Genomic DNA, 27,297 nt, shown 5'->3' with positions numbered 1-27,297 from the left:
AACTTAATTAGTCTTTTATAGTTTCAAACTATTTTAAAAATATTGGGGAATCTGTATTCACAAGAGGAGGCAATCTTTGCCTACATTAGCCTCTTCGGACTGAAGTCTCTTTCCCCATATTTGATCCCATTTGTTTACTCTAAATGGATCTATTGCATGTGATGTGCCTTAATATAGCTCAAAAGCTAATAAAGACGTTTGATGCATTTTGTTATCGTAATCTGAGACCTTGCTTTAAAGTCTTTTAAATCAGAAATAAGATACACAACCAAATAGTGTGGGCCATTAATTACCACCTTAATTCAGTTAGCCCAATAACAAAGCAATTACCTTGAGCCAACACAGTTATGACACCATGTATACTGACGGGCGCTGTCTTGCAGTTGTGTACTAGTGAGATTTACACTGATTGGTTAATGTGAGAAAATGAACGTCAGTAGAGTAATGGGAAAATACAGGGCTGATTAAATAAAGCCTCACTCTCATAATCTTATCCCTAATGCTCTCCGTGTTCTCTCTGGCATCCACCAGCCTCTGTGGCTTTATTCCAGTTCAATACTCAACCTATGTGGTGGGCCACTTTTTTTATCCAAGTGTTTGAAGGATTGACTGATAAAAAAAAAGTATTAATAGGAGCGGCTGGGGCAAAGTGGTTAGGGCGGTCGACCTCTCAACTACAGGGTCGGTGGTTTGATCCCCCGTCCCACTGCCACATGTCGTAATGTCCCTGAGCAAGACACTGAACCCTAAATTGCTCCCGATAGTTAGCGTGTGTGTGTGTGTGTGTGTGTGTGTGTGTGTGTGTGTGTGTGTGTGTGTGTGTGTGTGTGTGTGTGTATGAGAATGGACCAGGTCTCCCTTGAAAAAGAGTATCTGGTCTCAATGGGATTTACCTGTATTAATGAAAGGTTAAAAAATGTGTAATGAAAAAACACACTAAAAAATGAATACATGGTAGTAGGAAAATATATTGTCGGACCCGTTTTGATGTTTTTGGAGCAGGGGGCAGCCACAGTTCAGCATCCATGAACTAGTTCCAATTTTAAAGGATTTTTTTATTTTGCGTGGAGAACTCTCACTTATCTCACCAGTTATTTCTACCCCGGAGGAGGATTTTGTTTTATGGCAACATCAGTAACAGCTTTTCATATTAAGACAACCTCTGAAGTTAGAAGAGTAGCATGATCATGTCCCAACACATTACAGTCGGCATCGCATTAAGTTGTTTGTTTTTACAAATATAGTTTTGTTGATGTTCTGATCACTGTACCAAAATATATTTCTAAACCACATTTGGATAAACTAATTTAGTCTATCATTAAATAAAGACATTTTTCTACAAAGTTTAAAAAAAAACTTGGACACTTTAAAAAAACAAACTTTAATGTTTTTCTTTTCTTCCTTCTTTACTGCAATAAGAAATATCTCTTCTTTATATCTGGTATAATATTATACATTTAAGTTGACACAATATATTTTTGTGAGTGTGCAATCATCTCCCTTTGAGTTCATCAGGCACTGCAAGCTAATGTGCCTTGGCACTATAGGTTCAATATATACAGTAATTCCTGGGGCAATAGTTTTTTGTATTGTTGAACCTGCATAATAAAACATATTGAATAAACAGTGGCACGTTTTACAGAAAAATTTAAAAACCTATGCAAATAAAAAACAGGACTAATATCACAAGATTATTATTAAAAACAGAAACTATTCCGATTCTAGAAAACTATATTATAATTATAATTGTATTGAAGAAAATGTACTTAGGGGGGCGCTAGAGCGCATGCGATGGAATAAATGTGTTTCACTTGCGCTCCTCTCCGATGTAGTGTAGTATTACATAAAAAAAGACAATTTATTGCACAATTCCCACTTTGAGTGCTGCTCTGTACGTTACTACCGGCAACGAAACAAAATGCCTCGTAAAAAGCCGAAAAGCCCATCACCATTGCCGGCTGAGGAGGAGGCTAATGGCGAGGCACCAGAGCTAACAATGGCGGGAGGTGCCCCTAGCTTGGCCGTCATTCTCAAAGCTATATGCGACTTGAGCAAGAAGATGGACGACAGATTTCAAGCCCTAGAGGCGTCTCTTCAAATCACGCAGGCTACTCTGTCTGAACACGGTCAGCGGATGGCTGCGGTGGAAGATGCTAGCAGTGACCACGACACCGGACTAACCCTCCTAGAACAACAGGGGCTAAGGCTAGAGAATGCTAACAAGCTTCTCCAGGACAAAATAATCGACCTTGGGGCGCGCTCTAGACGCCAAAACAGCTTTCGTACCGGATTCATCTAGCCAGCTCGCCTGCGAGTCACCCGGGGCTCCAACACATCAATGCTCGCCACCCCGGAGGAGGCCACTAGATTTGCCGACAACATACCAGGCATCCCGGCGTCACCAGTGAGCTAAGGGCCGCTAGCTGGCTATATCGGCTAGCGGGCTAACTGTGGCTAATGGGTCTTCTGACCAACCCTCACAACCAACTTCAACTTGGAGCCATGGTCACTTTATTATTGGGTAAGCTTTAAGACAGAGGACAGTATTTTTTTGCCCAGCTGCACTGACTTTTTTCATGTTTATTTATGTTCGTCCCGCCGACGCGGAGTGGACAGCGGGCTTCGGCTAACGTGGGCCAGGCCAAGCACGGCCAAAGCTGAGCCACAGACACATATCTGCTTACAGGTTCGGCACTGGGCTATACGCTTTATTTATTTATTTTTTGTTTGGTTATAAATGTGCCTTGATATATTCCGGGAGCAGGTTGTTTACACAAGATATGTTCTTGCTCACTTTTCAAAGGGAAACGTTATTATGTTCGACATTCTTATTTGTATATCGGAGGGCGGGCAGCTAAGCTTTTAGTTAGCTAGCAGTATGTTAGGGTATTTTCCCTTGCTTTTTTTGGGAAAGGGGGGAGGGTGGAGGGGCATGTTCGAGGGCTGTATGTGTTTTTTTTATTAGTGGTCTAACTGTTGTGAAAAAACCTTAACCCGTTTAGTTGGATGGCCCATGCCTTGCACGTTCCAGCTCACCATGGTAACCCCCCTGCTTGTATCATCACCCGAGTATCATACAGAGTTATACACCATAATACACACGAAGTGACACAGTAGTTTGCCCCAAGCAAAAAACAGTTATAAACAACAAGAAACTCAAATTAGACCATCAGAGCGGAACCGGCTGCGCTGCAGATGGGCTTACCAGATATTTCTATCCACACTTTCAAGCAAAGCCCGTGGTGTGGCAATTATTATTAAGAAAAACATAGGTTTCAAACATATCTCTACAGTAAGCGACCCGAATGGTCGTTTCCTTAAGGCCAGGACACACCGGTCCGACTACCCGAAAATGGAGTCTGCCGTTTCAGGCAGCTCAAGTCTGCCCGTCGCGGCCAAAAAAGTGCCAAGAACACACCGAGCCGACTACTGACTTTCCGTACATTCTGCGCTTGCGCAAGGGTTGATGCATGTGAGTACTCGCTGAACGAAACAAACAAACACATTAAAACAATGGCTAACTGTTGTTAGCTGTTTGTGCTACCCGCCTCACTTCCGGGCTTCACTGATTCGCTAGCCCTCCACCAATCAAATTGCTCCAACTGAAAGACTGCCCGCCGCCAAAAGAAGCCCGACGACATCTACGATGACCGACGTCACGGGCGGCAAGCACCAAACAGATTCGTGTCCCCGCCCCTTCCAGACTCTCCGACGGCGGTTATCGGGCCGGTGTGTCCTGCCCTTTATAGTAACTGGGTACCTTTGCTCTGTTCATGTAACACATCTTAACATGTATGGCCCAAATATTGATGACGCTGCCTTTTTCCGTAAAACCTTTGATATGTTACCTGACCTTTCGGGCACAAATGTGATTGCTGCAGGGGAACACAATGTAATCCTTGATTGGCATATGGACAGGTCATCAAAGAAAACAAGCTACCCTTCTAACTCATCTACAGTTCTGAAAAACTTGATTTCAACTTCTAATTTAGTTGACATCTGGAGAATACAGCACCCCACAGACAGAGACTACTCCTTTTTTTCCAAAATGCACAATTCGAATTCTCGTATTGATTATTTTTTATTAGACTCAAGACTCATACCCAATGTAATAGAGACCAAATATCACAACATCCTGATCTCGGATCATGCCCCAGCGGCCATTATTCTTGACTTTGGGAGATTCAAACAACGAGCTAATTGGCGGTTACGCCCTTCGCTGCTCAACGACAGAAATTTTTGTAAATACATGTCGGGAAAAATCACTGAATATTTAGAGACCAACGATACCTCGGATGTCTCTGACTCCACCTTGTGGGAAACTTGTAAAGTGGTCATGAGATGTTATATCATTTCATATGAAGGGTCTTTAAAGAAATCTAGAGTAAGACGTTTAAAAGATATTGACTTGGAGCTCGCCTCGCTGGAGACATTGTACAGAAACACAAATAACCCCCAAACTCTGCAAAATATTCTTAGCCTTAAATACAAGTATAACACTATTTTAACGAGTCAAGTGAGTGATCAGCTTCTCAGACTTAAGCAACATTATTTTGAATTAGGGGATAAACCACATACCTTGCTGGCCCGCCAGCTCAGAGGGCAACAAGCCAGCAGATCCATACGTACAATAAAATCTAGCAGAAGTGTGGCTTTATCTGACCCGAAACAGATAAATAAATGCTTTAAGGAGTATTACCAGGAGCTTTATAAATCCAAAGCTAAGGGTAATATCGACGCATGGTTAAAAAAGCTAGACATACCAAAGCTAGACAGCGCCTCCCGCGAGGCCTTAAACTCTGAACTGTCCCCTGCAGAAATCACGGACACTATCAAATCACTGCATAACGGCAAGAGCCCTGGGCCAGATGGCTTCGTAGTTGAATTTTATAAGTAGTAACCCCGATCTTGCAAAGAATGTTCTCCCACTCAACCGAAGCGAACAGACTCCCACCAACACTGTATAACGCAAACATTTATCTCTTGTTAAAACCAGACAGGGATGAAACTAACCCGTCCTCATATCGACCAATTTCTATGCATAACTTGGACTTCAAAATGTTCACAAAAATTCTGGCAAATAGACTAAACACATTTATAGAATCCATTATTCACACAGATCAGACCGGGTTTATCCCCAATAGGTTTTAATTTTTTAATGTTAGGAGAGTCCTAAATATTATGTATAATAAACTTGACAGCTCTTCCAAACAAGCTGTTTTGAGTCTGGACGCGGAAAAGGCTTTCGACCAGGTTGAGTGGGGGTACTTGCTCAAGGTGCTGGAGGAGTTCGGTCTAGGGGCCCCTTTTATTTCATGGGTGCGCTTAATATATGCCCACCCCACCGCCTCCATTCTAAAAAACCAGGAAAGATCCACACCATTTGCCCCTCAGAGGGGCACGCGCCAGGGTTGTCCCCTCTCGCCGCTCCTCTTCCTGTTGGCCATCAAGCCCCTGGCTATTAGCATTAGCACTTATAAAGCCAATATCACTAGGTGGGATGGACCTTAAGATTTCTCTGTACGCAGATGACATCGCCCTCTTTGTAGACGACCCCGAGAATTCCATCCCCCACCTACTCCAGCTAATTAATTATTTTGGCGACGTCTCGGGCTACACCATAAATTGGCAAAAAAGTTAACTCTTGTCTTTAACAGCAGATCTGGACCCAACATTCCTAGCCAATACGCAGTTTAAAACAAATCTGGTCAGTATAAAGTACCTGGGCATTAAATTATCTAATAACCCAAAGACACTTTTTAAGTTACATTTTACGGAAAGATTGAACAACTAAAGGAGAACATAGAGACATGGGGAACTTTACCGATCTCCCTTATTGGCCATGTGAACGCAGTAAAGATGGTTTCCCTGACGATATTTCTGTATCTATTTCAGAATATGCCAATTTATATTCCTAAATCTTACTTTAAGTCAATTGATTCTATTATAATGCCTTTCATTTGGGGATATAAAGCAGATAGGATCTCAAAAGCCCACCTTCAGAAATCCAGGGAGCATGGCGGACTGGGGTTACCATGTTTTGTACATTATTACTGGGCTGCCAATGCTAGAGTCATGGTGTATTGGCAATTTACATATGAAAAAGACGTTAGAACTGAACTGCCCCCCTGGTTGGCCATTGAAAAAAGCCTGGCCCCAAAAACTTCTCTTACTGCCCTCCTTTTCTCTTCTCCCAGACCGCCTGCCTCCTTTAGAGGAGACCACTTTAATCTATCCAACGGTCAGAGAATTTGGAACCAAATTAGGAAGGCCTGTGAACTACCGAGCACGACCATACATGCCCCAATCTGGCATAACCATGCCTTTCCCCCATCGTTCACAGATTCAGCATTCAGAGATTGGAGCCGGAAGGGAATAGTAACAGTAGAGGACCTAAATGGTCACTTTGCTTCATTTGATCAGCTAGTATCAAAGTTTTCACTGTCGAAAGCTCAATTCTTCAGGTATCTACAGGTGAGGAATTATGTCAGACAGAATATACCATCCTCTGAGTCCCTGTCCGCAGATGATTCATTGTCCAAAACTTTGCTAGGCTCACCAGAAGCTAAAAACCTGATTTAATCTTTTGTGGGAATATTTTTAGACCGGCAGGACAAATCCACTTTAAAAATAAAGTAAGCCTGGGAAAAAGACTTAAACATTGGAATAGCTGACGATGTCTGGGAGGGAGCGCTAAAAAGCATAGAATCCTGCTCTATAAACTCGAGGCTTCAGTTAATTCAATTTAAGGTCACACTTAGATTGCACTATTCTAAGGTCAAACTGCATAACTATTTCCCAAATCTTTCACCTTTATGTAACAGGTGTAAGATTACCGAGGGTACACTTGCTCACCACTTTTGCGAATGTCCAAATCTTTACAACTTTTGGTGTCTTGTATTCAGTGGCGTGCACAGGTAGACCTGAAGTGGTGCTGAAGCACCTGCCCTTTTCCCCTGGCCCAATCAAGTGCCCTTTTGAAAAAAAAAAATAAAATCTGAAAGTTCTTTTTTTTTTTTACAGTGTATGTGGCCCATGCCGACATTATCATCTATAAATGCTCAACGATTAAAAACGTTTGACAATAATGCCCCCCTTCCTCCTCCTCCGCACACACTTCAACGTGAACGCGCAGAGTGGACACAAACGGAGGCGCGTTGCCGCAGCAGTTCACAGCTGCTGCACACACACCTACTCCCCGGCCTGCCCTGCCCCACCAGCGAGGTAACACATACATTGAATGGAGTCAAGAGTGTATTGTTTGCCCCCAAAGCCTCAGTTGCCAAGCTATAACTTGCATTTATCTGTCTCTGTTTTAAAGTAGCCTCTATCATGCAGCGCCACACAGCTGAGCATAAATTAGCCGACTGTCCTGCTTAACAAGCTAGCCCCAAAAAAAAAAATAGATATGACGTGATGAACACAACTAATTTCGGCGGAGTTTGTCACTGGTACAGCATGTGAATCTATCAGTATGCTGAATATTTAGTGTTGTTTAGGTTTACTTTAGGCTATATAATTAACACATGCAGTAATTTATTTGCTAAATGACAAACAGGCAATTCCCAATTGCCTGCAGATAAAGTAGCCTTGTGCCTGGTTGTAATGTAACCAAGCAGTCTTATTTTATATGGTTGGTCTCTTTTTATTTACAAATTGCAGTATAATGCCTAGAAAGGAGAGGTTAAAAAGGCAAAAGAAAGGGAGCTACAGCAGGCAGCCCAGGGGAGCAGCTCTCTGCTCTCCTGGATGAAAGCATCCACCAGCAGCAAGGAGGAAGATGAAGATGAAGGGTCAGAGTCAAGACCAGAGTCATGTTAACTGTCCATTCTTAAGCCTGGTCTTAACTACGCCCATTCTTAAGCCTGGTCTTAACTACGCCCATTCTTAAGCCTGGTCTTAACTACGCCCATTCTTAAACCTGGTCTTAACTACGCCCATTCTCAAGCCTGGTCTTAACTACGCCCTACTTAGCAGTTACAACCAGGCTTAGTTTATAAGACCAGTTGGTGCAACCGGCCCCAGGGCCTTTTAAAGCTCAGATTTTAATGTTGAACTGTTCCTCAAATGTTATTGAAATATCTTAAAAGCTGTCCACACATTTTATTTTAACTACGCAAAGTGGGTTGGTGGTACTAAATCATGAAGCTATATAAGCTAATTATATTATTTTGTCCCAACCATAAGTTATTTCTATGTTACCAGACTTGCAGTAATCTTGTATTTATCTTAGTAGGATATTATTAGTACGGAGATCAGGGGCCTAACGAAGACTTCAAAGAGATAATTCGGGATAAGGGATTATTTTAAAAAATCCGAAACTGACAGTTTTTTTTTTCAAACATGTACATTTTTTCTTTCTGCTTTTTGGTAATTCTGTGTCTCCAAATTATTCCAGAAAATAGTACTAAATAGCCCACATTGACACAGGTGATTTAGCCTTAGCTTTCTCAAAATGCACCTGATTGATGAATTTTACTTTAAAAGGTTAAAATTTTTCTTCCGGGGGAGCATTCCCCCTGACCCCCCTAGAAGGTCCAGGGTCCCAAACACAGTCTCCCAAATTCCTTTGAGAAACACTATGTGTGGCCGGGTATTAAAAGTCATTAGGGCAGGGGGGGATTTTTTACAAGTACCCTTAAAATGATTTGGTCATTCATCGATAGAATATATTGTGCGCTTTTTTTTGCAATGAGCACCTGCCCCCCAAAATGTCTGTGCACGCCACTGCTTGTATTTCAATGGTATTCTAATGTCTTAAATGTTTCTTTAACTCTTGATCCGGAAACTGCTCTGTTTGGACATTCCGCAGCCTTGGAAAAACTGGACCATAACGCTCGCACAATCTTGGTCTATGGCATGGTAATAGCTAAAAGATGCATTTTAAAGCTGTGGAAATCGGACTTGGCACCTCAATTTGACTCTTGGTTGAGGGAACTGGTGGGCATCTTACACATTGAGAGGCTAAGATATGAGCTGTCAGGCAGCGCTCCCGGCTTTCTCGCAGTATGGTGCCCAGTGCTGCAGCACATCGGGGGCCTGAAACTTATGCCCCCTAAGCGCCACCTGCAGTGGACATGAGAGGTTTGCCCCAGTTTTATTTTTTCTTCTTCTTTTTTGTTTTGTTTTTGTGTGTGTATTTATAGCTTATTTTCGTAATCATCTTGTCTTATTTGCTTATTTCATTTTTTTTTTTTTTTGTATTTCTTGTCTGTCTGTGTGAGGGGGGGGGGTGGGGGGTGGGGGTTGTGTGTCTTTTTGTCTGTATAAAAAAAAACATTAAAATCTAAGTAAAAAAAAAAAAAAAATGTTTACTTAAAGTATGAAATGTAAAAGTGCTCAATGCATAAAAATAGCTTAATGTGTCCGATGTTATAACCTTGATAAATGCCATTACATTTACAAACTGTGATCAACCAATTGTCTAAACCGCAAAACCGTTAGGAGCATATGAAGTCTCCATTGGAGCAATAGGGCCCCTGCAGCTGAACCTGACTTCTTGACCTCTATTGGCACGTGGAGTGAGTTAAAGTAGGACATTTTCTTAGGAGTTGTCAATATTGAGAGTAGTTTTGTGTAATATGGAAAACAGGGAGGAGTCAACATGTGAGGTTCAAACACGCTGTGGTCGTGGGGAAAATGACACATGGACGTATATCTTGGTGTTATCTAACCAGAAGCTGGCTGTGGGAGACTGTGCGGGAATCTGCCAAATACACGTGTTGTAAATATTCCTGGAGGTGATGTTGATATCCAATAACAGGAATATAACCATTAAAGTGTTTTTGTGGTATCACGGTCAATCCAGTGACTATAGTTCAGCACAGAAAGGCCCATTGTGCGTTAATGTCTCATCTCACCATGAAGCTGTACCTCCCTGTCTGTCTTACAGAGATTGGGGTAAAATTATCCAGTTTCCAAGGAACAAGACAGTTGCTAAAAATAGACAGTTATATATTGGAAAAGTATTTGATTTCATACAGTATTAGGCGAGACCCGACATGCACAGTAGGCTGTAAAGTACTCAGATCTTTGAAAGCAGCAGGGCCACAGTGTAGAAATAAAGTAGTTGAACTCCTGATATTCAAAAGTATTGACATCCAAATATTCAAAGAACCAAAAGCAAAAGTACTCACATTGCGTTAATTGAGTTTAAAAAATAATATATGTATGATCAATTCATTATATTGTAATTCTTGATGCCTAAATGCATTCATCACTTTAATGTTGCAGCTGGCAATGGTGGTTGTATTTATATACTGCTGGCAACACAGTTGTCAATAAACTTAATTTAACCAATTAATACATCATCATAATGTACTTGTATTATCAATCTGAATCTACAAAGTAACAAGAAACTAAAGATTTCAAATAAATGTATACATTGGCAGAAAATAAAAATTGTAGGGGAGAACGGGGGAATCTGAGGCATCGGGTAATGTGAGCCACCCCCTGTATCTAGGCAACGGAAAACATTTGTGGTCATGTGAGATATATGTTTTCAAGCCAATCTCATTTCCCCATGGCCCTGCAAGAGAGGACCTCATGGTGCTGTGGTAAGCATGTTTTTTTTCACCAAAATAGGTATTTTGCATGTAAAAGTAAATGTTCTTTCTGTCAACTTAATCAACTATTGTGCCAAAGCAAATGTATTCACGTAGAAAATGAAACCATGTGATGCTGATAACTGAAGATTAGCCTGAAATGCTAAGAGAGGTAGTTTTTTCTCAGATGCTGTGGGGGAAAGTGAGCCACTGTCTCACTTTCCACCACCATGAGGCACAAGTTAAGTTTAGTCTTAAACATATTTTAATGTAATATTACATGACATATGTTTTATTTTAATGTCATACACATTGTTGAAAAGCCATCATGCCAAGGAAATACACCAGGAAGACGACCTGGGACAACCACACGGAAGGAGCACCTTCTCATCTTTCCCTGTAACCTTCAGGGCTGGAATGTAGAGTAGGCCTAGTTGTAGAGTATGACAGGCTGATGTTATAATCCAGTTGGGTCTTCTCCTGTGTTCTGAGTCCCAGGCTGTTCTCGCTGGTTCTGATTTTCCTATGCTTTGACCCCCAGACACTAGCTGGCTCTAAGGGTCCTGTGTTCTGACCCCCAGATTGTGTTCTAATCTAACTGGTTCTATCTTTCATTTGAATCTTATTAAAATCTTTTGAATTATAATTTGTTATATTTGATTTTGTTCAGAGTTCCTTTCAAGTGTTTAGAAAATTTGCTTTGCTTAATTGACCAAACCCCATCATTCTTTTACTAGTCCGACATTAGTTCTGGAATGTGTGGCTAGCTTTCAGGATTCTTACTGTTACAATATGTGTTGTTATGGTAGTTTCAGAGTGGAAAAAGTAAGTGGATCAGTTTACCCCCACAGCTGGGGTAAAGTGAGCAACATGACAACTTTTTTTTAAAACAATCATATTTTCACTGCCCTTTGTCTTTCTGCTAATGCCCATTTCTAGGAAACATCCTGAATTAATGGGAAATGTGTAAATTTGAGTGATAAATAATTTTAGCTCCCTTAGAGGGGAGCAAATGTAAAAGACTGTTATCTCTTATCTTTCATACATTCCACTCATACAGTAACAGTGTTTCTACACATTTTTACACATTCACGCTTGGCAATCCAAACCCTTGGGGACGGCCGAATTCTGGTTCATCCCGAGGCATAAGCGAACTAAGCGGTCGCTTAGGGCCCCCGACCGCCAGGGGGGCCCCCTAAAAAAAAAAAAAAAATCTTTTTTTGTTTGTGTGTTTGATATTAACATCATATTATGCAAATGTGAGTTATCATACAAACAAAGGAATAAAATGTTTTGGTCTAGATAATTAATAGCCTAAAAATGTAATCAGTCTGGGAGGTAATCCGAAATTATCTGATCATGTCACGTTCACATCCATGCACAGTGTGTATTGAGTTTATTTAAAAACAATTGGAAATGGGGCTGCCCTCAGTTGCCCATGCACTGTGTATAGTTTTTAGCCTATTTCAGCCTCGTCTGTGAAAAAAAAGATACAGTAGCTGGACAACAGAGTTCTTCTGCTTCGTTCCTCTCACTGCATTTAAATGCATTCATTATATTACAGAGAAATATGTCCCATAAAAGAAAAAGAGCTCCAAGCCCAACCCAGAGGACCCTCCATAATATTTTATTTTATATTAATATTTTTTATGGAAAATCCATGTGTCCTTCTTCAATAGCTTCTAATTCATCTGACCCAGTGTCTCCAAATTATTTGTTCACACAACATTTATCAGATTTAGCCTCTTAATTTTCCTCTCAAAGTGCACCAGATTCATGCATTTCACTTTAAAAAGGTTAAAAAAATCTCCCAGGGGGGCATACCCCCGGACCTAGGAGGGTCCTAGGAGGGTCTAATATTTTCGCACAGCTGCACAGTGGAGGCACTAGCGGAAAACACTGGGCGTGTGAATGATATTTAACAAAGATCTATAGTTTCAGCAACGCTAACATTGGAGAGGGGCCCCCTAATCATATTTCGCTTAGGGCCCCCTGAAGGCTTGGGCCGGCTCTGGGTTCATCCCACACAAAAACCACGTGTTCTTGTGTGTCCTTACCACAGGAGTAAGAGGACAAACAAGGTGAAAGGTGAGGAGAAGTTATATATGAGAGCCAGTTTCTGCTCAGGGTGCACTGTGGCAGCAGATATAGGTGCACCAGCAGGTGAGTGGAAACACACACATACATACAGAGCCAGATATTACAAACTGAAGAACGTGATTGTGCAGGCCTACACTGTTAAAGTAGACCCACATGCATTGCAATGAACCATACATACATTACATTGTTGAATATAACATGCATTATTCATATTATGTTCTATTCTATTTGACTCCACAGGGTAGTCAAGAATCTGGGATACCAGGATGCAAACCTTAATAACATTGTGTGCTCTTCTCTCAGTCCTCTTTTCTGCTCATGCAGATGTTGTAGGACATTTTGAGGTCTGTGTGCTAGTTCCAGTTTATTCAAAACATAAGGAACATTAAATCAGTTTGTGTGTGTTTTTGCATATGTGATTGACTGAGATGCCTGTGTTTTTATGTCATAGGATGTTCCAGAATGCATGGAGTACTTCTATAGAGAGAAGGTGCCAGAGTGGGGAGCTTCAACACATGGTGCTGCCCATCTCTGTCAGCGCTTCGCCAACAGGTAGGGAAAGGGCAGGCATACTAAAACAAATACAACACTATAATGATAACTTCACATACACCATTGTATTGAATTAATTCATTTTCCAATTATCGTTGGAACCTCAGATAACAGGACTATTGCTTGCCTAATCTGGCCAAGTACTATTTTACGCATTAAGGCAAGACACGGCCGGTGAATAGGGTAACACATTTAAACTTATTAATATCATAATGACATTTTGCCAGTTAATTACTTACATTAAAACAATTATTTTTTGCATTACATGTTTTCAGAATTGTATGAATGAATATGCAAATGTAGTAATTTCTAACTAACTATGCGTATATTTCATAGACTGTATGGTACATTTGCATAAAAATCTAGATGTTGGATAAAGCCAGAGTTAAAATCTTTAATTACTTTTAGAGGATACTATGAACTGTGGTCTTAAACATGTCATGTTTTTAAGAACAAAATGTATCAGATAATTAACAACATATGAACATATCCTTCTATAATATCATTCAGAATAGTGCTAAGAATGATTACAGAAAGTTAAGTTGACGTAAGTGCTTTAGAAGTTGAGAGTTTTGTTTCAGAGTATTGAAAAATCGAATGTTGAAATAATGGCTGATGGTTCTATAGGTGGAATATAGAGACGCCAACAAATGTTTAGTGAAATAAATGTAAATTCCTTTTATTTATACAGTATTAGTATGAAAGAAGACATGCTTCGGAAGCAAAATAGCCAAAAATCACAAAATATACTAGAACTCGCAAGTTTTGGCCTGCTGTGTCTTGCCTTAAGTGCATTTCTTACACTTCAACTTTCTTCTGATTTTCAAATCCCTTTACTTAATCTTTGCACCACCAGGTACCACTTTGCCACTCTGTATGACACCAACCACCGTATTGCTGTCTACTCTGCCTATCACTTCCAGCCCAGCAATGGAGGCGGCAGGGAGAGAAGGTGGTTTGTGGAGCCCCAGGTTGGTGCCACATGTGCTCACTGTACATCCACAGTATTGATGTGATCCAAATCATCAGACTGTGTGTTAAACATATCAAGTATGGAGTCTACCAATGCACTGAGTTTGTGTAAGGAATTAAAGTTTGATATCTTCCAGTATATTATATTTCTATATATGAGGAAATAGCATTGACATTTTTCCCAGCGACATCCATTGTATGTTCAATCTAAGTTGTTGTAATGTACCTTACAGCTGGTGAACACGTCCTGGCAATCAGAGATGAAGGATAGCTATTGGCTGGGGAAAGATCACCCTGGGGTCTACCAAGGAGAGAGACAGGCTCTAGATGAGGACTTTAAACACTCTGGCTTCGACCGTGGACACCTCAACCCCAACGGACACCATGCAGGTGAGGGAGGTTAAACGAGCCTGGTTTAGGTCAGAACAGAGTAAAGCCACCAGCTATTTGCAGCTGATAACCCCCATTGTAGAAGATAAGGTGAACATTAAGAAATAATATACACACTGTGGATTAATGGCCCTCTGAATATAATCTGAATCTTCACATTTAAACTTTGTCTGTCACACAGATGCATTGGTAGGTTGAATTAGTCTGATTCCTGGTTTTCATGGGTTTGCATGTTATTGTCATAGCAACTTCAGGGCAGCTACGGAGGCTACAGCCAGATAGATCTCTTAAATCACAAGTGTGGAGTGGTTAATTCGCCAGTGGACATTTGCAGATACTTAATTACAAATTGTTAAGTCTATTTTATATTCATATGTTTTACCAAGACAAAAGGGGAATTGCATAAAAATAATTTTCCATGTATTATCTACTCTGGAACAAGAAAGAAATGCTTGCGCCATACAACTATTCCTTAATCTGCATTCACTAAATATTTTATGTAGACAACATGAAGAAACAAACAGTTAAAAAAATTCAAATTGCAAATGTTGATTCTAAAGTTATATTAGTATAGAGTATAAGTATATAGTTACCGGATATCTAGTGTAGCAACCCTTATTTTCAAGATCTATTATTTACAGTCTATGGATATTTCCTTCATCCTGCTGTTGTAGGCTTGGGTTTTGACCTTCTCCAGTAATTGTGCCTCTGTCTCATACCTCAACAATTTGAAAAAAGATTCTTTAGGAAAGGTTTTAAACCTGGTCAAATGAGAGTGATCCAGCCACCAGACACTTCTTGGCATTTCTGCCTCTCTTTCACATGATTACCTTTATTTCTTTGTAACCATCATTCTCACATGACTTACTCTGCGGTCCTCTCTCTCTCTCTCTCTCTCTCTCTCTCTCTCTCTCTCAGTCCCTAGCCGCAATGCCACATTCACCCTGACCAACGTGGTCCCTCAGAACCCCAAGATGAACCAGAACGCCTGGAGGATCCACGAAACCCAGCTGACCGATCTTTTCCGGGCCAAGTGCGCCAAGGCCTACGTGCTGGTCGGTGCCATTCCCTCCGCAGACAACTGGATAGTCAAAAACAATGTGAGGCGCGTCAACATCCCAGACTACCTGTGGAATGCCTACTGCTGTGTGGACAACAACGGCAGGCCCGTCCAGAGTGGTGCCGCCACGGCCAGGAACACAGACCAAAACTGGGTGGAGAAGCTCTCTATCGATGAGCTGGGAGAATTCCTCCAGCAGTTCTCCAACCAGCCAGTAGGGGAGCTGTTTTCTAACAGCTGCAGGGCATAGAAGATAACACAGGGCTAATGAAAAATCATTCAAAGGTGCCATTGTCCCAATACATTAAATTTGTAAGAACATGACCGGATAATTTTCATATTGATTCAAGTGTGGTAATAAAGCAAAATCGAATTTAGTTTAACACTGTTGTCAACATGATGTATGTTATCATTTAACAGCTAATTCATTCACACAGATAAATAAATCAAAAAAGCAAGGGGATAAAGTATTGGAATTTTGCATTGATAGTAAAGGCAAATATCAACATACAAAACTGAAACACATAAGTGTTTCTCTTGAACACAGCCTGAATCACTGTAATTTACTGGAACATATGCATTAATGAACGAATGAATGGCACTATTTTTTTTGTCTTTTCAAAACATCAGCCACCATTTCATCAACACAGTAAAAAACAAAAACAAAATCCAAGTAGTGATAACAGGAGTTATTAACACATATACAGTGTATAGTGTAACATGAAGCTTAGGAGCAAATGAAAATACTCTCACACATTCACAAAGAAACAGCCAAATATATAAGCAGTTAGAGCAGGGGTGTCCAAACTTTTTTCACTGAGGGCCACATACAGAAAAATCTATGAAGGGCCGGGCCACTTTGCAAAAATAACACATTTATCAGGACATGTAGCTGCTCTGATGTTTAGTTTCATAGTGTCTTCGTAAATTGTAATCCTTCCTCACGGCAACACTTTACTTGCACATTAAACGGATATATATCCCCCTCTTGTTAAATGCCATTGATACAGCCAGTGTTTTCTGCTTTTGCATCCAATGTCCAGCTGGGTGAAAATACTAGCCAGCCGAGATCCCGACCCTCCAAGGGGGGTCCGGGGGTATGCCCCCCCGGGAGATTTTTTTTAAGTTTTTAAAGTGAAAAGCATAAATCTGGTGCATTTTGAGAGGGAAATTAAGAGGCTAAAGCTGAAGAATTTAGTATGAAAAAAAATGGAGACACTGTGTCAGATGAATTAGAAGCTATTGAAGAAAGACACATGGATTTTCCATAATAATAGTAATTTAAAATAAAATATTATGCAGGGTCCTCTGGGATGGGCTTGGTGCTCTTTTTCTTTTATGGGACATAATTCTCTGTAATATAATGAGTGCATTTAAATTAGTTAAAAATTAAAAAGGGCCATATTACATTATATTTTTAAAATGTGCCACGGGCCAATCAATTAGTTTTGACACCCCTGCACTATATATTTTTTCAAAGGGCCATATTACATTATATTTCTAAAATCGGCCGCGGGCCAATAAAAAGCGGGCAGCGGGCCGCAGTTGGCCCGCGGGCCGTAGTTTGGACACCCCTGAGTTAGAGTATTGGTGTTCATATGACCCTGAATGAAAACCCTGGATTAATTTAACTGGAATACGCTTTTTACTAATTTCTTCAATACTAGTGCTGTGAAATTTAAAAAAAATCTCCAATGCGTACAGCGGTAAGTGAAACGTTGAAAATCTGTGACTCTAATTGATCAGTTTGAGTGATTGGGCACCAACTGTTTTCGATACATGTTGCATTTCCAAACAAGCATCTTCCCAAATTTCCCTTGGTGACTCAACCAGAGTATTGAACAACAACCCTATTTGTCCATAGCCTGGCTCCGCCCGCCTTCCTACTTCCGCTCAAATGTCATTTTCCCTTCAGTAGTCAGACTGGGGCTGCGGTGAATTTCTCAGCTTTAGCTCAGGAACATTTTGGAATGTCCAATCAGCGAGAACGATGACGTCGAAGTTGCGCTCCAGTTTCAGTTGAATGCTGCGTTCCTTTACATTTCCAAATCAAATCGATTTCCGACTTGGTAGTTCCGAGTTCCGACCTGTCTGTGTTCCAGTGCATCTGCTTGGGAAAGTATGGACGCCTACAACCTTTTTCATCCAAATAACTAAACGTTAGGATCTAGCAAGTTACCGTTGCCAGGTACCGGTAGATCCATAGACCACAATATGTAGTGAAGTCGTCAGAAATTTCCGAGTTCCCTACAACTGGAACGCACCGTCAGAAGCCAGCTCATGACATACGTCCCGACCAACGTTATGCAATTGGTTGGCTAATCCAGAGTGACACTGGGCAGATCCAATAGTTTTAAACTTCGACAGACACCCGCCTCCAAGTGAGTAAACGTTTGCCAAATAGAGCAGTTCCAGACCTTCTGTACAAATGAAATTAAGTACGATGGTCTGGTTGGATCAGGCTAATTCGTCCCTTTAGGATGGACCTAATCAGTGACGTTTTCTGGCCTGATACAAGACACAGTATAATGTAAACCCAGTACCCACTTTAGTCAATAACACGTTATGCCTATGTAGTTATATTTAGCTGCCATACTCAATATCTGTATATTTAGAATGGGTCAAATAACTGTGTGTAATGTGAAAGCTCTTGGAGATGAACCCACAGAACCCTATGATCACCTGACTCTACAGTTCCCCCTTAGTGATATGTGTTTTTCTACTAAATACTTTGGATTTTACAGCTCACAGCTGTTTACAGATGGAGTCCACAACACTGCCATATCGAAGAGGCCTGTCAACCAACACTATACTACGCCCTGAATGTCTAAATATCATCTCAGGACATATCTCATCTACCTCTGCGACTACCTTACTGATCCCCACTTGGAAAATGAAATGAAATGTCTTTCTCTGTGCCTTCCAGCTCTTTCTTAGTGATGGCCCATGTGCATGTGGTACGGGAGTTCCTTTGTGTTCAATTCATCACATCAGCTACTTTTTTGTCCTGGTGGCAAAAACACAAAATTGTCTCTTTATTTGTCACCAAACCGTTTTGTTTCAGCCTTATGAAGGAGGTAGCAAAGCAATAGTTTTTGCCTGGTTAGGATTCTTATTCTGGATAAATGGTGACACCAGGGTAACCCACTTAGAAGGACTGGCATCATCTGGTCTGACCAGGGCAGTTGCTGTAGATGAGTGCATCATGATGGGATATCCCGAATGCATGGGACAAAATAAGTAACACAAATAACTTGGAATTTTACCTTTATATTTCCACCGATATGACAACGCACTTTAAGACAGATATTTGAAAAATTCATACTGTATTATCTTGAGTGGGAACAAATATTCAGAGGGGAAATGCCAAGTGATGTACAACTGTCTCAAACTTGTACAGTACTGGAGTATATGTTGAGAGTTACATTAATGCTCTGCTTTCATGTATCGTTTTAATGCAGGACTTTTTCAACTACCAGAGTAGGTTTACAGTTTAGTATTTCGTGTTTATTTTGATAAAGGATCTGAATACTTCCTCCAGCACTGCTTAAACTCTACGCATGAGGGCTGTTCACTGCACCGTGGTAACTTCCTGATATAACCTTCTGAGCCGTAAAGCCTCAGGAATCTTTACTTAGAACTGGTGTTCTGAAGTGAAAGCATTGGACATGTGCCAAGCACAACTTCCGTAAGCCTGTTCCTACAAAACTGTTTTTTATTTTTCTAAACTACATAAGCCAAAATAAATAAATACACTTTCACGTCTTCTGTTCCTGAAAGTTGCTCGAAGTACAAAACAAAATTGCTAAGAACGAGCAATTTGAATGTGAAACTTCTATATTGATTTAATGAATGACTCAGCAACTCATGTTGTAATAACATCTCCAGATTATAATAGTAGATTATTGTTGGCTGTGTCTATTATCTGTAATGTTCTGTAATCTTCCTAAAGCAAACAATCTGACATTAACACCCATTTGGCGTTGAGATTGGTCAGTTGACCTCATTTGCATTAGTCTCTGCTCCATGGTTGTGGTTTTCTAAAGCCATATTTGGATGAGCCTGCATTGAACACGATTAAATTAAACAATGCAATCCCAGTGAAAAGTCTCATACTTCTATCAGAATAGAACAAAAAGAGGAGTTGAGTTTGTGACTTGTGACATGTCACAATACACTCTAAAACTAGGTATCTATAGCAATTAGTCTCTTGTTTTTTCAAAGAAAGAAATTCCCTCTGTCTGTGCCCTGTGTAGATCATCCCAAGCACCTCGTCTTGCACATGAACCTGCACAGGTTGTACACTCGGTAGTGTGTGACGGGTGATTCATGGCTTCTGCAAGCTAAAGTACTGTAGGTTGTTGACAGTGGAGTGTTATTTTCACCATTGCGAATAATGTCAGAATAGTAAGAGGATTTAGCAGCAGTCAGGGCATTTTTATATGAAAGAAGATGATCTGTATGCATTTGCTGATGAATAGTTAGCAAATGCACACACCTTTCACGTCACTGAAGGCGAGACACTTCACGTGATTAGGGCAATACGTTTAACTTATTGATATAATCATGACACTTTGTCAGTTGATTACTTACATTAAAACTATTATTTTTTGTTTGACTATTTTTTCAGAAATGTTTGAATACATATAAAGATTTGACTATCGAAAGAAGAATATCGAACTAAATATGCATACATTTGCATCTCACTAAAACCAAAAATCTAGATGTTGGATAAAGACAGAGTTACATTTTTTATTTAATTTGTATATTAGTGTCCAAGGTTTTTAATCAGTTTATGAATCAAAAAATACTATGTACAGGAGAAGTCTTAAAGATGCATTTTCAGCATGTTTTAAATAACAAAACTGTCTCTTAAATCAGACATATTTCAAGAAATATCTTCAGAATAGTCCTAGGAATGATTATGGAAAGTTTAGCTGGTGTAAGTGCTTCAGAAGTTGAAATGTATGAGCTGTATTGAAAAAAACTAATGTTTAGATAATGGCCGTTAAAGATGGTTATGCAGGAGAAATATACAGATGCAAACAGACAAGGTTTATGCCAATAAACACATGAATGTACATTTTGGATTCATGCTATTATGAAAGAAGAAATATTTGTTGCCTGCCGTGTAACATACAGTTACTCTTTGATGCAACATGAATGTTGTGGGTTGCAAGACACAATCCTTTTCTTTCTGAATCATACAGAACAAACAATGCACATTATTGTGTCAGACATCACTGGTTAAATGTTCCAGGAAGAAGATTCATTAAATGTGCAATGCTTACCCCTCAGAACACCAGTTCTTTGTAAAGATTTCCTGAGAATCACGGCTCAGAAGGTTATAACAGGAAGTTACCACGGTGCAGTGATCAGCCCTCATGCGTATAGCTTAAGCAATGCTGGAGGAAGTATTCACATCATTTATCAAAATTTAAGCACACGATGATGATGATGTTTTTTTTCTTGTCATGCCACACAAGTGGCCCAGATCCCACACAGGGTTACAAGACACCGATATAACTACACAAAGAGTGTAGCACATACACAATCACAATACACTATACAATACAATACAATACAATACAATACACAATTAGTACAAATACTACACCGTAAAAATGATTTGGTTGATCAAAAAGTCCTACATTAAAAACATTACTTGTAAGCAGAGGATTAATGTAACTAACAACATATACTCCAGTACTGTACTTAAAGGAATACTTTACCCATACGGGACCGGCGTTCTATCATTATAAAATCACTATTATAATGTAATGAATTCGTTTTTTTCTTCCCTCAGTCTTCCCTTGGCCCAGCTGTCCTGTTAGGGCCCACTCACACTAGGGCCGTTTGCCTATTCCGTGCTGCAGGAAGATTCAGCACGATTCCCCCCCCCCCCCCCCCCCCTGGCCCGTGGTCACACTGCTCGTGGCCTGGGCACGATTGCACCTTGCCTACGTCACCGTGCGCGTTTAGGATTTGGAGCGTAGTCTACTTGTAGGCTATACGACTGTTTGTGAATATCTTCATCCGGCCAAATCTGCATCATATATTCCACTTCCACATTAGAGCAACGAGAATCCTTAAGCTATTGTTTTTTTTTAAATGTAGCCTTGATGTAATAGGTCGCGGTGGGCAGTCTCATATTTGTGCAGCACGCTGTTTATTATTAATATAACGGCCCGTCATCAGACCATACGTATCGGATGGTTTTATACACATCGATCGCTCCATCAAATCCAAGTCAGAACTTTTTGTATGGGCAGAGATCGTTTTTTAAGTGTCTTTATAAAGTTTATTTTTAAACCTTAGTGTAGGCTATACTGTTTCCTTATCACCGGGCCGCGGTGTGTTGTTTTGCGTTCGTCTCCCCGCCATGCGTAAAGGCAGTTATGACAGCTGACGGGAGGAAAAAGAAAAAAATCATCTGACGAACGTGAGTAAACACGAAAACCTTTTTGCTTTGCTTTCTGCGCTCACCTATTTAGCTCTCTCTCTCTTTTATTAGCCCACACACACACGTTAATTCTCACACATTTTATGCAGCTACAAGTCCAAGTGGTGGGCAATTCTGGTGCCGACTAGTAAGGCAGCGGACGTTAACGGACTATGCATCCTTAATAAATTCACGTCAGGAACGCCGCCTGTGCGGTTGCTTGTGCGCGTGTCATCTCATTAGCATCTGTACTTTGGCCACGGCACACCTCTCCCAGGTGTAACGTGGCCAAGGGGCTGTTCCGTGCTGGAATACAGTTGGCGTGGTCACACTAGCCAAACGTTCTAGACTTTAGTATGCCAATGATCTTTGGCATGGGGCCGCGGCCCTAGTGTGAGTGGCCCCTTAATCCTAACCCTACATGTGTGATGTCTCACATGGGAACATTTAGGGTTAGACAGTGAGACCATAAAACACTCTTTCTGCCTTTTCTCAGGCTAGGATGAACCGGTTTTTAAAATGTTTGCACATTTATACTACATAGGATCTCAGGAGTTCAATACACCGTCATATTTCCATGGGTGAAGTAGGTCTTGAAAGATCTCCTATTATACTACTTTTCTGGTCTTAATTTCTTGTTACAAACTGCTATAAAGCAACCTGACACGAATCACATCACAAAAAACCATGTAGATTTTCAGGAAACTCTTCCTCTCATCTGAGCGAGCACAGCAGTCTCTGTCCACACTTCGCTTTGTGCTTCTCCGCCCTCTTGAAAAGTTTTTCATCTGATGATCTATTGTCACCCACAAGGATATAATTGAAAATACCAGCTTGTTTTTTCATAAAATGTCAGATGGTGAGATAAAAAAAAAAAAAATCTTACGTTTTCTTTATGTAAATGTCAAAAGCTTTGGTATCAGTCCGTAAGTTTGTGTGAACAAAAACAATGACCTTCAGTGTCCAAAGTGAAAGACATCTTCACACCTTGTGAACCAAATGATTTTAACGATTTAAAACTACATAAGGCAAGGCAAGGCAAGTTTATTTATATAGCACAATTCAAACACAAGGCCACTCAAAGTGCTTTACAGGGTCAAGATTAAAATACATAAAACACATTAGAAGACATTTAAAAGCGAATGAAAAGAAGTAAAACATTTAAATAAAATAAAAAGTACAGGTTAAAATGGAAACAGAAAAGTCTTCAAACTCGATTTAAAAGAACTGAGGGTTGCAGCAGACCTCAAGTTTTCTGGGAGTTTGTTCCAGATATTTGGTGCATAAAAACTAAAAGCTGCTTCTCCTCGTTTAGTCCTAACTCTTGGGACTGTAAGTAAACCTGTCCCAGACGACCTAAGGGCTCTGGACGGTTCATAACGTATCAGCAGATCAGTAATGTATTTTGGCGCTAAACCATTTAGTGCTTTATAAACCAACATCAGTATTTTGAAATCAATTCTTTGAGTGACAGGAAGCCAGTGTAAAGACCTCAGAACTGGGGTAATGTGATCCACTTTTTTGGTCCTAGTGAGGACTCGAGCAGCAGCGTTCTGAATTAGCTGAAGCTGTCTGATAGATTTTTTTGGAAGGCCTTAATGAATATGCCGGTATTCCCTTCACCAGATTAAACACCCCTAAATTAATATCAGGACGTTTTTGTGTAAATATAGCCTGCCAAGTCTATTTGTTCCTTGTTTAAACATGTTCCACTATAAAGTTTATGTGTTCATCGACCCCTACACTTTTATATGGCAAAAAAAGACCAAAAGCCGATTTACACAATTCCCAAAAGGTTTTACTTTTCACCAAAAAACCTTCACACCATATATTACCTTAAAGGCTCTGGTTTTAAAGCATGTGACCCTTTGACCCCTGCCTATCTCCAGATCTCCCCCTGTGTTGATCCCCTAATGACCCGTACAATTGTCACTTCTAATTTTATCCTAGGTTAAGTCCAGATTTCAGACCTTTATCCTAGATACGTTTTTAGAAAGGAGGAGATTAGATAATAGGTTTTAATTATTCTGGTGGATGAATACCTCACATTTACCCCTGGCTTCAAAAGACTACCGTTAAGTCCTCACTAAGTTCATGCACCTGGATGAACTAGGCCAATAGATAAATGCAATTCCCTCCTAATTCAAGGAGTGTGTTTATGGGATGTGTATTCTTTGTTATCAGTAGTGTAGCCATAGTGTAGGTTTGGATTGCTTACCTCAGAGGCGCCGCGATCTCTTTAAAGAAAAACCCTAATTAGGTCCTTGTTCCCAACTCTAAACTAAAAACTCAGGCCAAAGATTTATAACGTTTTCAAGAAATTTTATTCAACCAATATAAAAAGATTATACGTTCACAATATAGAAAGAAAAGATAAAATAAAATGAAAGGAAGGAAAATAAGTACCTACACTCCCATTAAAGTGGTTAATATACGTAGAGAAGTACAAGTCTTAACTTATTTGTTTTATGTATTTTGTTCACATTGAATTTAGTTCATGAGTTCTCCAATTTTCAAAGCTTGTCCACTGTTTACACAACTTTACACAGTCTGGGTGTTGGCCGAGCTTTCAGCAATGTCATATATATTTGAATATCTTCAAATGCTATGACAAAGTTGATTTTGCAACGCAACAATCAGGAAAAGTTGGTGTTCACAGTCTATTTTGTTGATCCACAAGAGATCCTATTTGGAGTGCTATCAAGTATAAAAGTTTGTCCACTGTCTACACAACTTTACACAGTCTGGGTGTTGGTCGAGCTTTCAACCATGTCATATATATTTGAATATCTTCAAATGCTATGACAAGGTTGATTTTGCAACGCAACAATCAGGAAAAGTTGGTTCAACAGTTTATTTGGTTGATCCACAAGAGATCCTATTTGGAGTGCTATCAAGTATAAAAGTTTGTCCACTGTCTACACAACTTTACACAGTCTGGGTGTTGGTCGAGCTTTCAACCATGTCATATATATTTGAATATCTTCAAATGCTATGACAATGTTGATTTTGCAACGCAACAGTCAGGAAAAGTTGGTTCAACAGTTTTAAAACCTTAACTCGATGCTATTTTACAACCTGGTTCATCAATTAGTTCCTATCAATAACCCAATTTGTTTCCTTGCCAATCTTCACAGAAAAAAGAAGAATTGGTTCAGAGCTTCATCCCCTTCTCAAGAAGAAAAAAAATAATTCCCCTCGATTTTTCTAAGTATTTTGCACTCAGAGTGTTTCAGATTCAGAGTGTTTCTTTCGAGTTTTTCTTCTAAGTCTTTCGTCCATGCTAAAAGAACAAAAAGTGGAACAGTCAAAACTTCCCCAAAAAACCAGCAGACCTTCTTCACAACACCAGATCCAAAAAAAAAAATTAAAAGTAAAAAATAAGTGATGGATTACCAAAAACCTAATTTATATAAATAAAAGGATTATATAAGCAACCTCAAAGTTCAAATCAATAATATGAAAAGAGTCCCCTAAATCATATAGTCTCAATAAAACACCACCCTGAGATAAGTAGACATGGAAATTCCTCAAGCAGAATACAAATGAGTACCCATGTAGAAAAATCACAACATCTTGACCAAATCCAGAGTAATGAGTCTATCAGACAGTATAGTCAAAAGTTCTTAAGCTTTTGCAATGTCCAAAAAACAACAATTCAGTCCCACGACGATTCAATCATAAAGACAGAGTCCATTTTCTTCGGCCTGTTGAGGCTCTTCTTCAAACACAGAGCATGTAGATGAGTCAATATCTGAGTGTCTGCTTACACATAAGGTGGCAGCCTTTGTCCCAGGCATACACCTTTTCTATAATCTTCTCCAAGCTTAGCATATAGGACAGTGTCTCAAGTCCCCAGTATTCTGATCTCAGAATAGAACACTTTCCCCTGGCTCGCTTCGTAGAACATCTGCGAATGCCCAGCAGTGAGAGCAGGAATATGGGCAGATGATGAAAGGCCCACTGCAGGACAAGGTAGAGTTGATGCCCCAGCAGGATAGGGTTGCCGACCTACAGCAACTGATGGAGGCGCAATGGTTCACCTCACCCAGCAGTGGATGATTCTGCAGCTTCAGGAAGCATGGTGCAGTTTAACAGGATGTACCAGGAGTTGATCAGAGTTGGAGGTGTCACAGCTGAAGATGTAGCTGTCAGGGGACGCCTGTGTGTCAGAGGTCTAGTAGGCCCCAGAAGCTTGTCAGCTTCTTCTGCAGACAAAAAAGTCTCCAAGTGCTTGTGATATAGTACTCCATGTATTGGCCATTTGTCCTCAAATAAAACAATAACTTGAAAATAAAGAAATCAAACAAAACAACGTAATAAAAATGGCCACTGAGGCACTGGGGGGACGAATCTTACGCAGGGTAGGGAAAAAGAGTCCACTGTCCAGTCGGGAATTTGTGTTTTTGAAGGTTTATTATTTGGCTTTTACAAGCAAACAAAACACATTTGTCTCTCTCCTGTATCTGGTAAAAAACCATGACCCTACCCAGTGCCTATCTTATTTGTGCCCGCCCACCTCTATATATAGGCACCTGGTGCGCCACAGCTGGCCACTAATTGCAAACATAAAGTATAAACAAACTCAAATTAACTTTAACTGTAATGTAATACAACAAGAAAATAAACATAAAATAATCAAACTATTTTATATCAAATCAAAACTTAATAAATGTTTTTATAATCAATCGGACAAATGAATAGCTCCAACATTCTGGCCCCTAATTGGGGAAAGTGTAAACACACAATTACTTAAACCCATAAGGGGAGCTATTCTCTCTATCTGCCCCTAAGTCTTAGACTATATTCTATTGTCTTCTTCCCGATAGCTGGATGGGTTGTGCTGAAAGAGAACAATAAAGATTGAAGACAGGATAGATGGAGAAAAAGAAAGAATATTGTCCATAGTCTTATGCCGTAGCCTCCAGGAGAAGGCATATCTTGGTCACAGGTCTTTCCAACACCTTGGTTTGGATGAAGACGGAGCAGACCAATCCTTTGGAGTCCGACCTTGTTCTAAGAACTCTGCCACTCAACCAGGATCCTCTTGAGGCTGTAGCGTCAGCAATGCTGACAATATCTCCTTGAGAGAAGTTTCTTCTTTGATAAGCCCTGCTTTGTCCTTCTTGCATGCATTACTGGCAATACTGATCCAGTATTTATGTCGAGGTCTGTACAGCATGTGGTTTGTGGCATTATCTGCGTATTTGACACTAGTATTCACTCTTGTTTCTCCT

General features: G+C 40.2%; 1 protein-coding gene across 1 annotated transcript; it reads left to right on the top strand.

Moving 5' to 3' along the window:
* Positions 1-2,338: 2,338 nt before the first annotated feature.
* Positions 2,339-15,868, top strand: LOC307271294 (endonuclease domain-containing 1 protein; the record flags this gene model as incomplete). The annotated part of the gene is made up of 8 exons (XM_080053703.1): positions 2,339-2,404; positions 5,395-5,495; positions 12,607-12,707; positions 12,969-12,973; positions 13,096-13,196; positions 14,053-14,167; positions 14,402-14,558; positions 15,477-15,868. 8 exons carry the CDS (start codon positions 2,339-2,341, stop codon positions 15,866-15,868), a joined length of 1,038 nt encoding a protein of 345 aa, XP_079909829.1.
* Positions 15,869-27,297: the final 11,429 nt, after the last annotated feature.

Source organism: Ammodytes marinus (assembly GCF_949987685.1).
Source record: "Ammodytes marinus genome assembly, chromosome: 3".
Lineage (NCBI taxonomy): Eukaryota > Metazoa > Chordata > Actinopteri > Uranoscopiformes > Ammodytidae > Ammodytes > Ammodytes marinus.
Note: the sequence above shows the minus strand (reverse complement) of the source record. Positions and strands in the feature narration are given on the sequence as shown.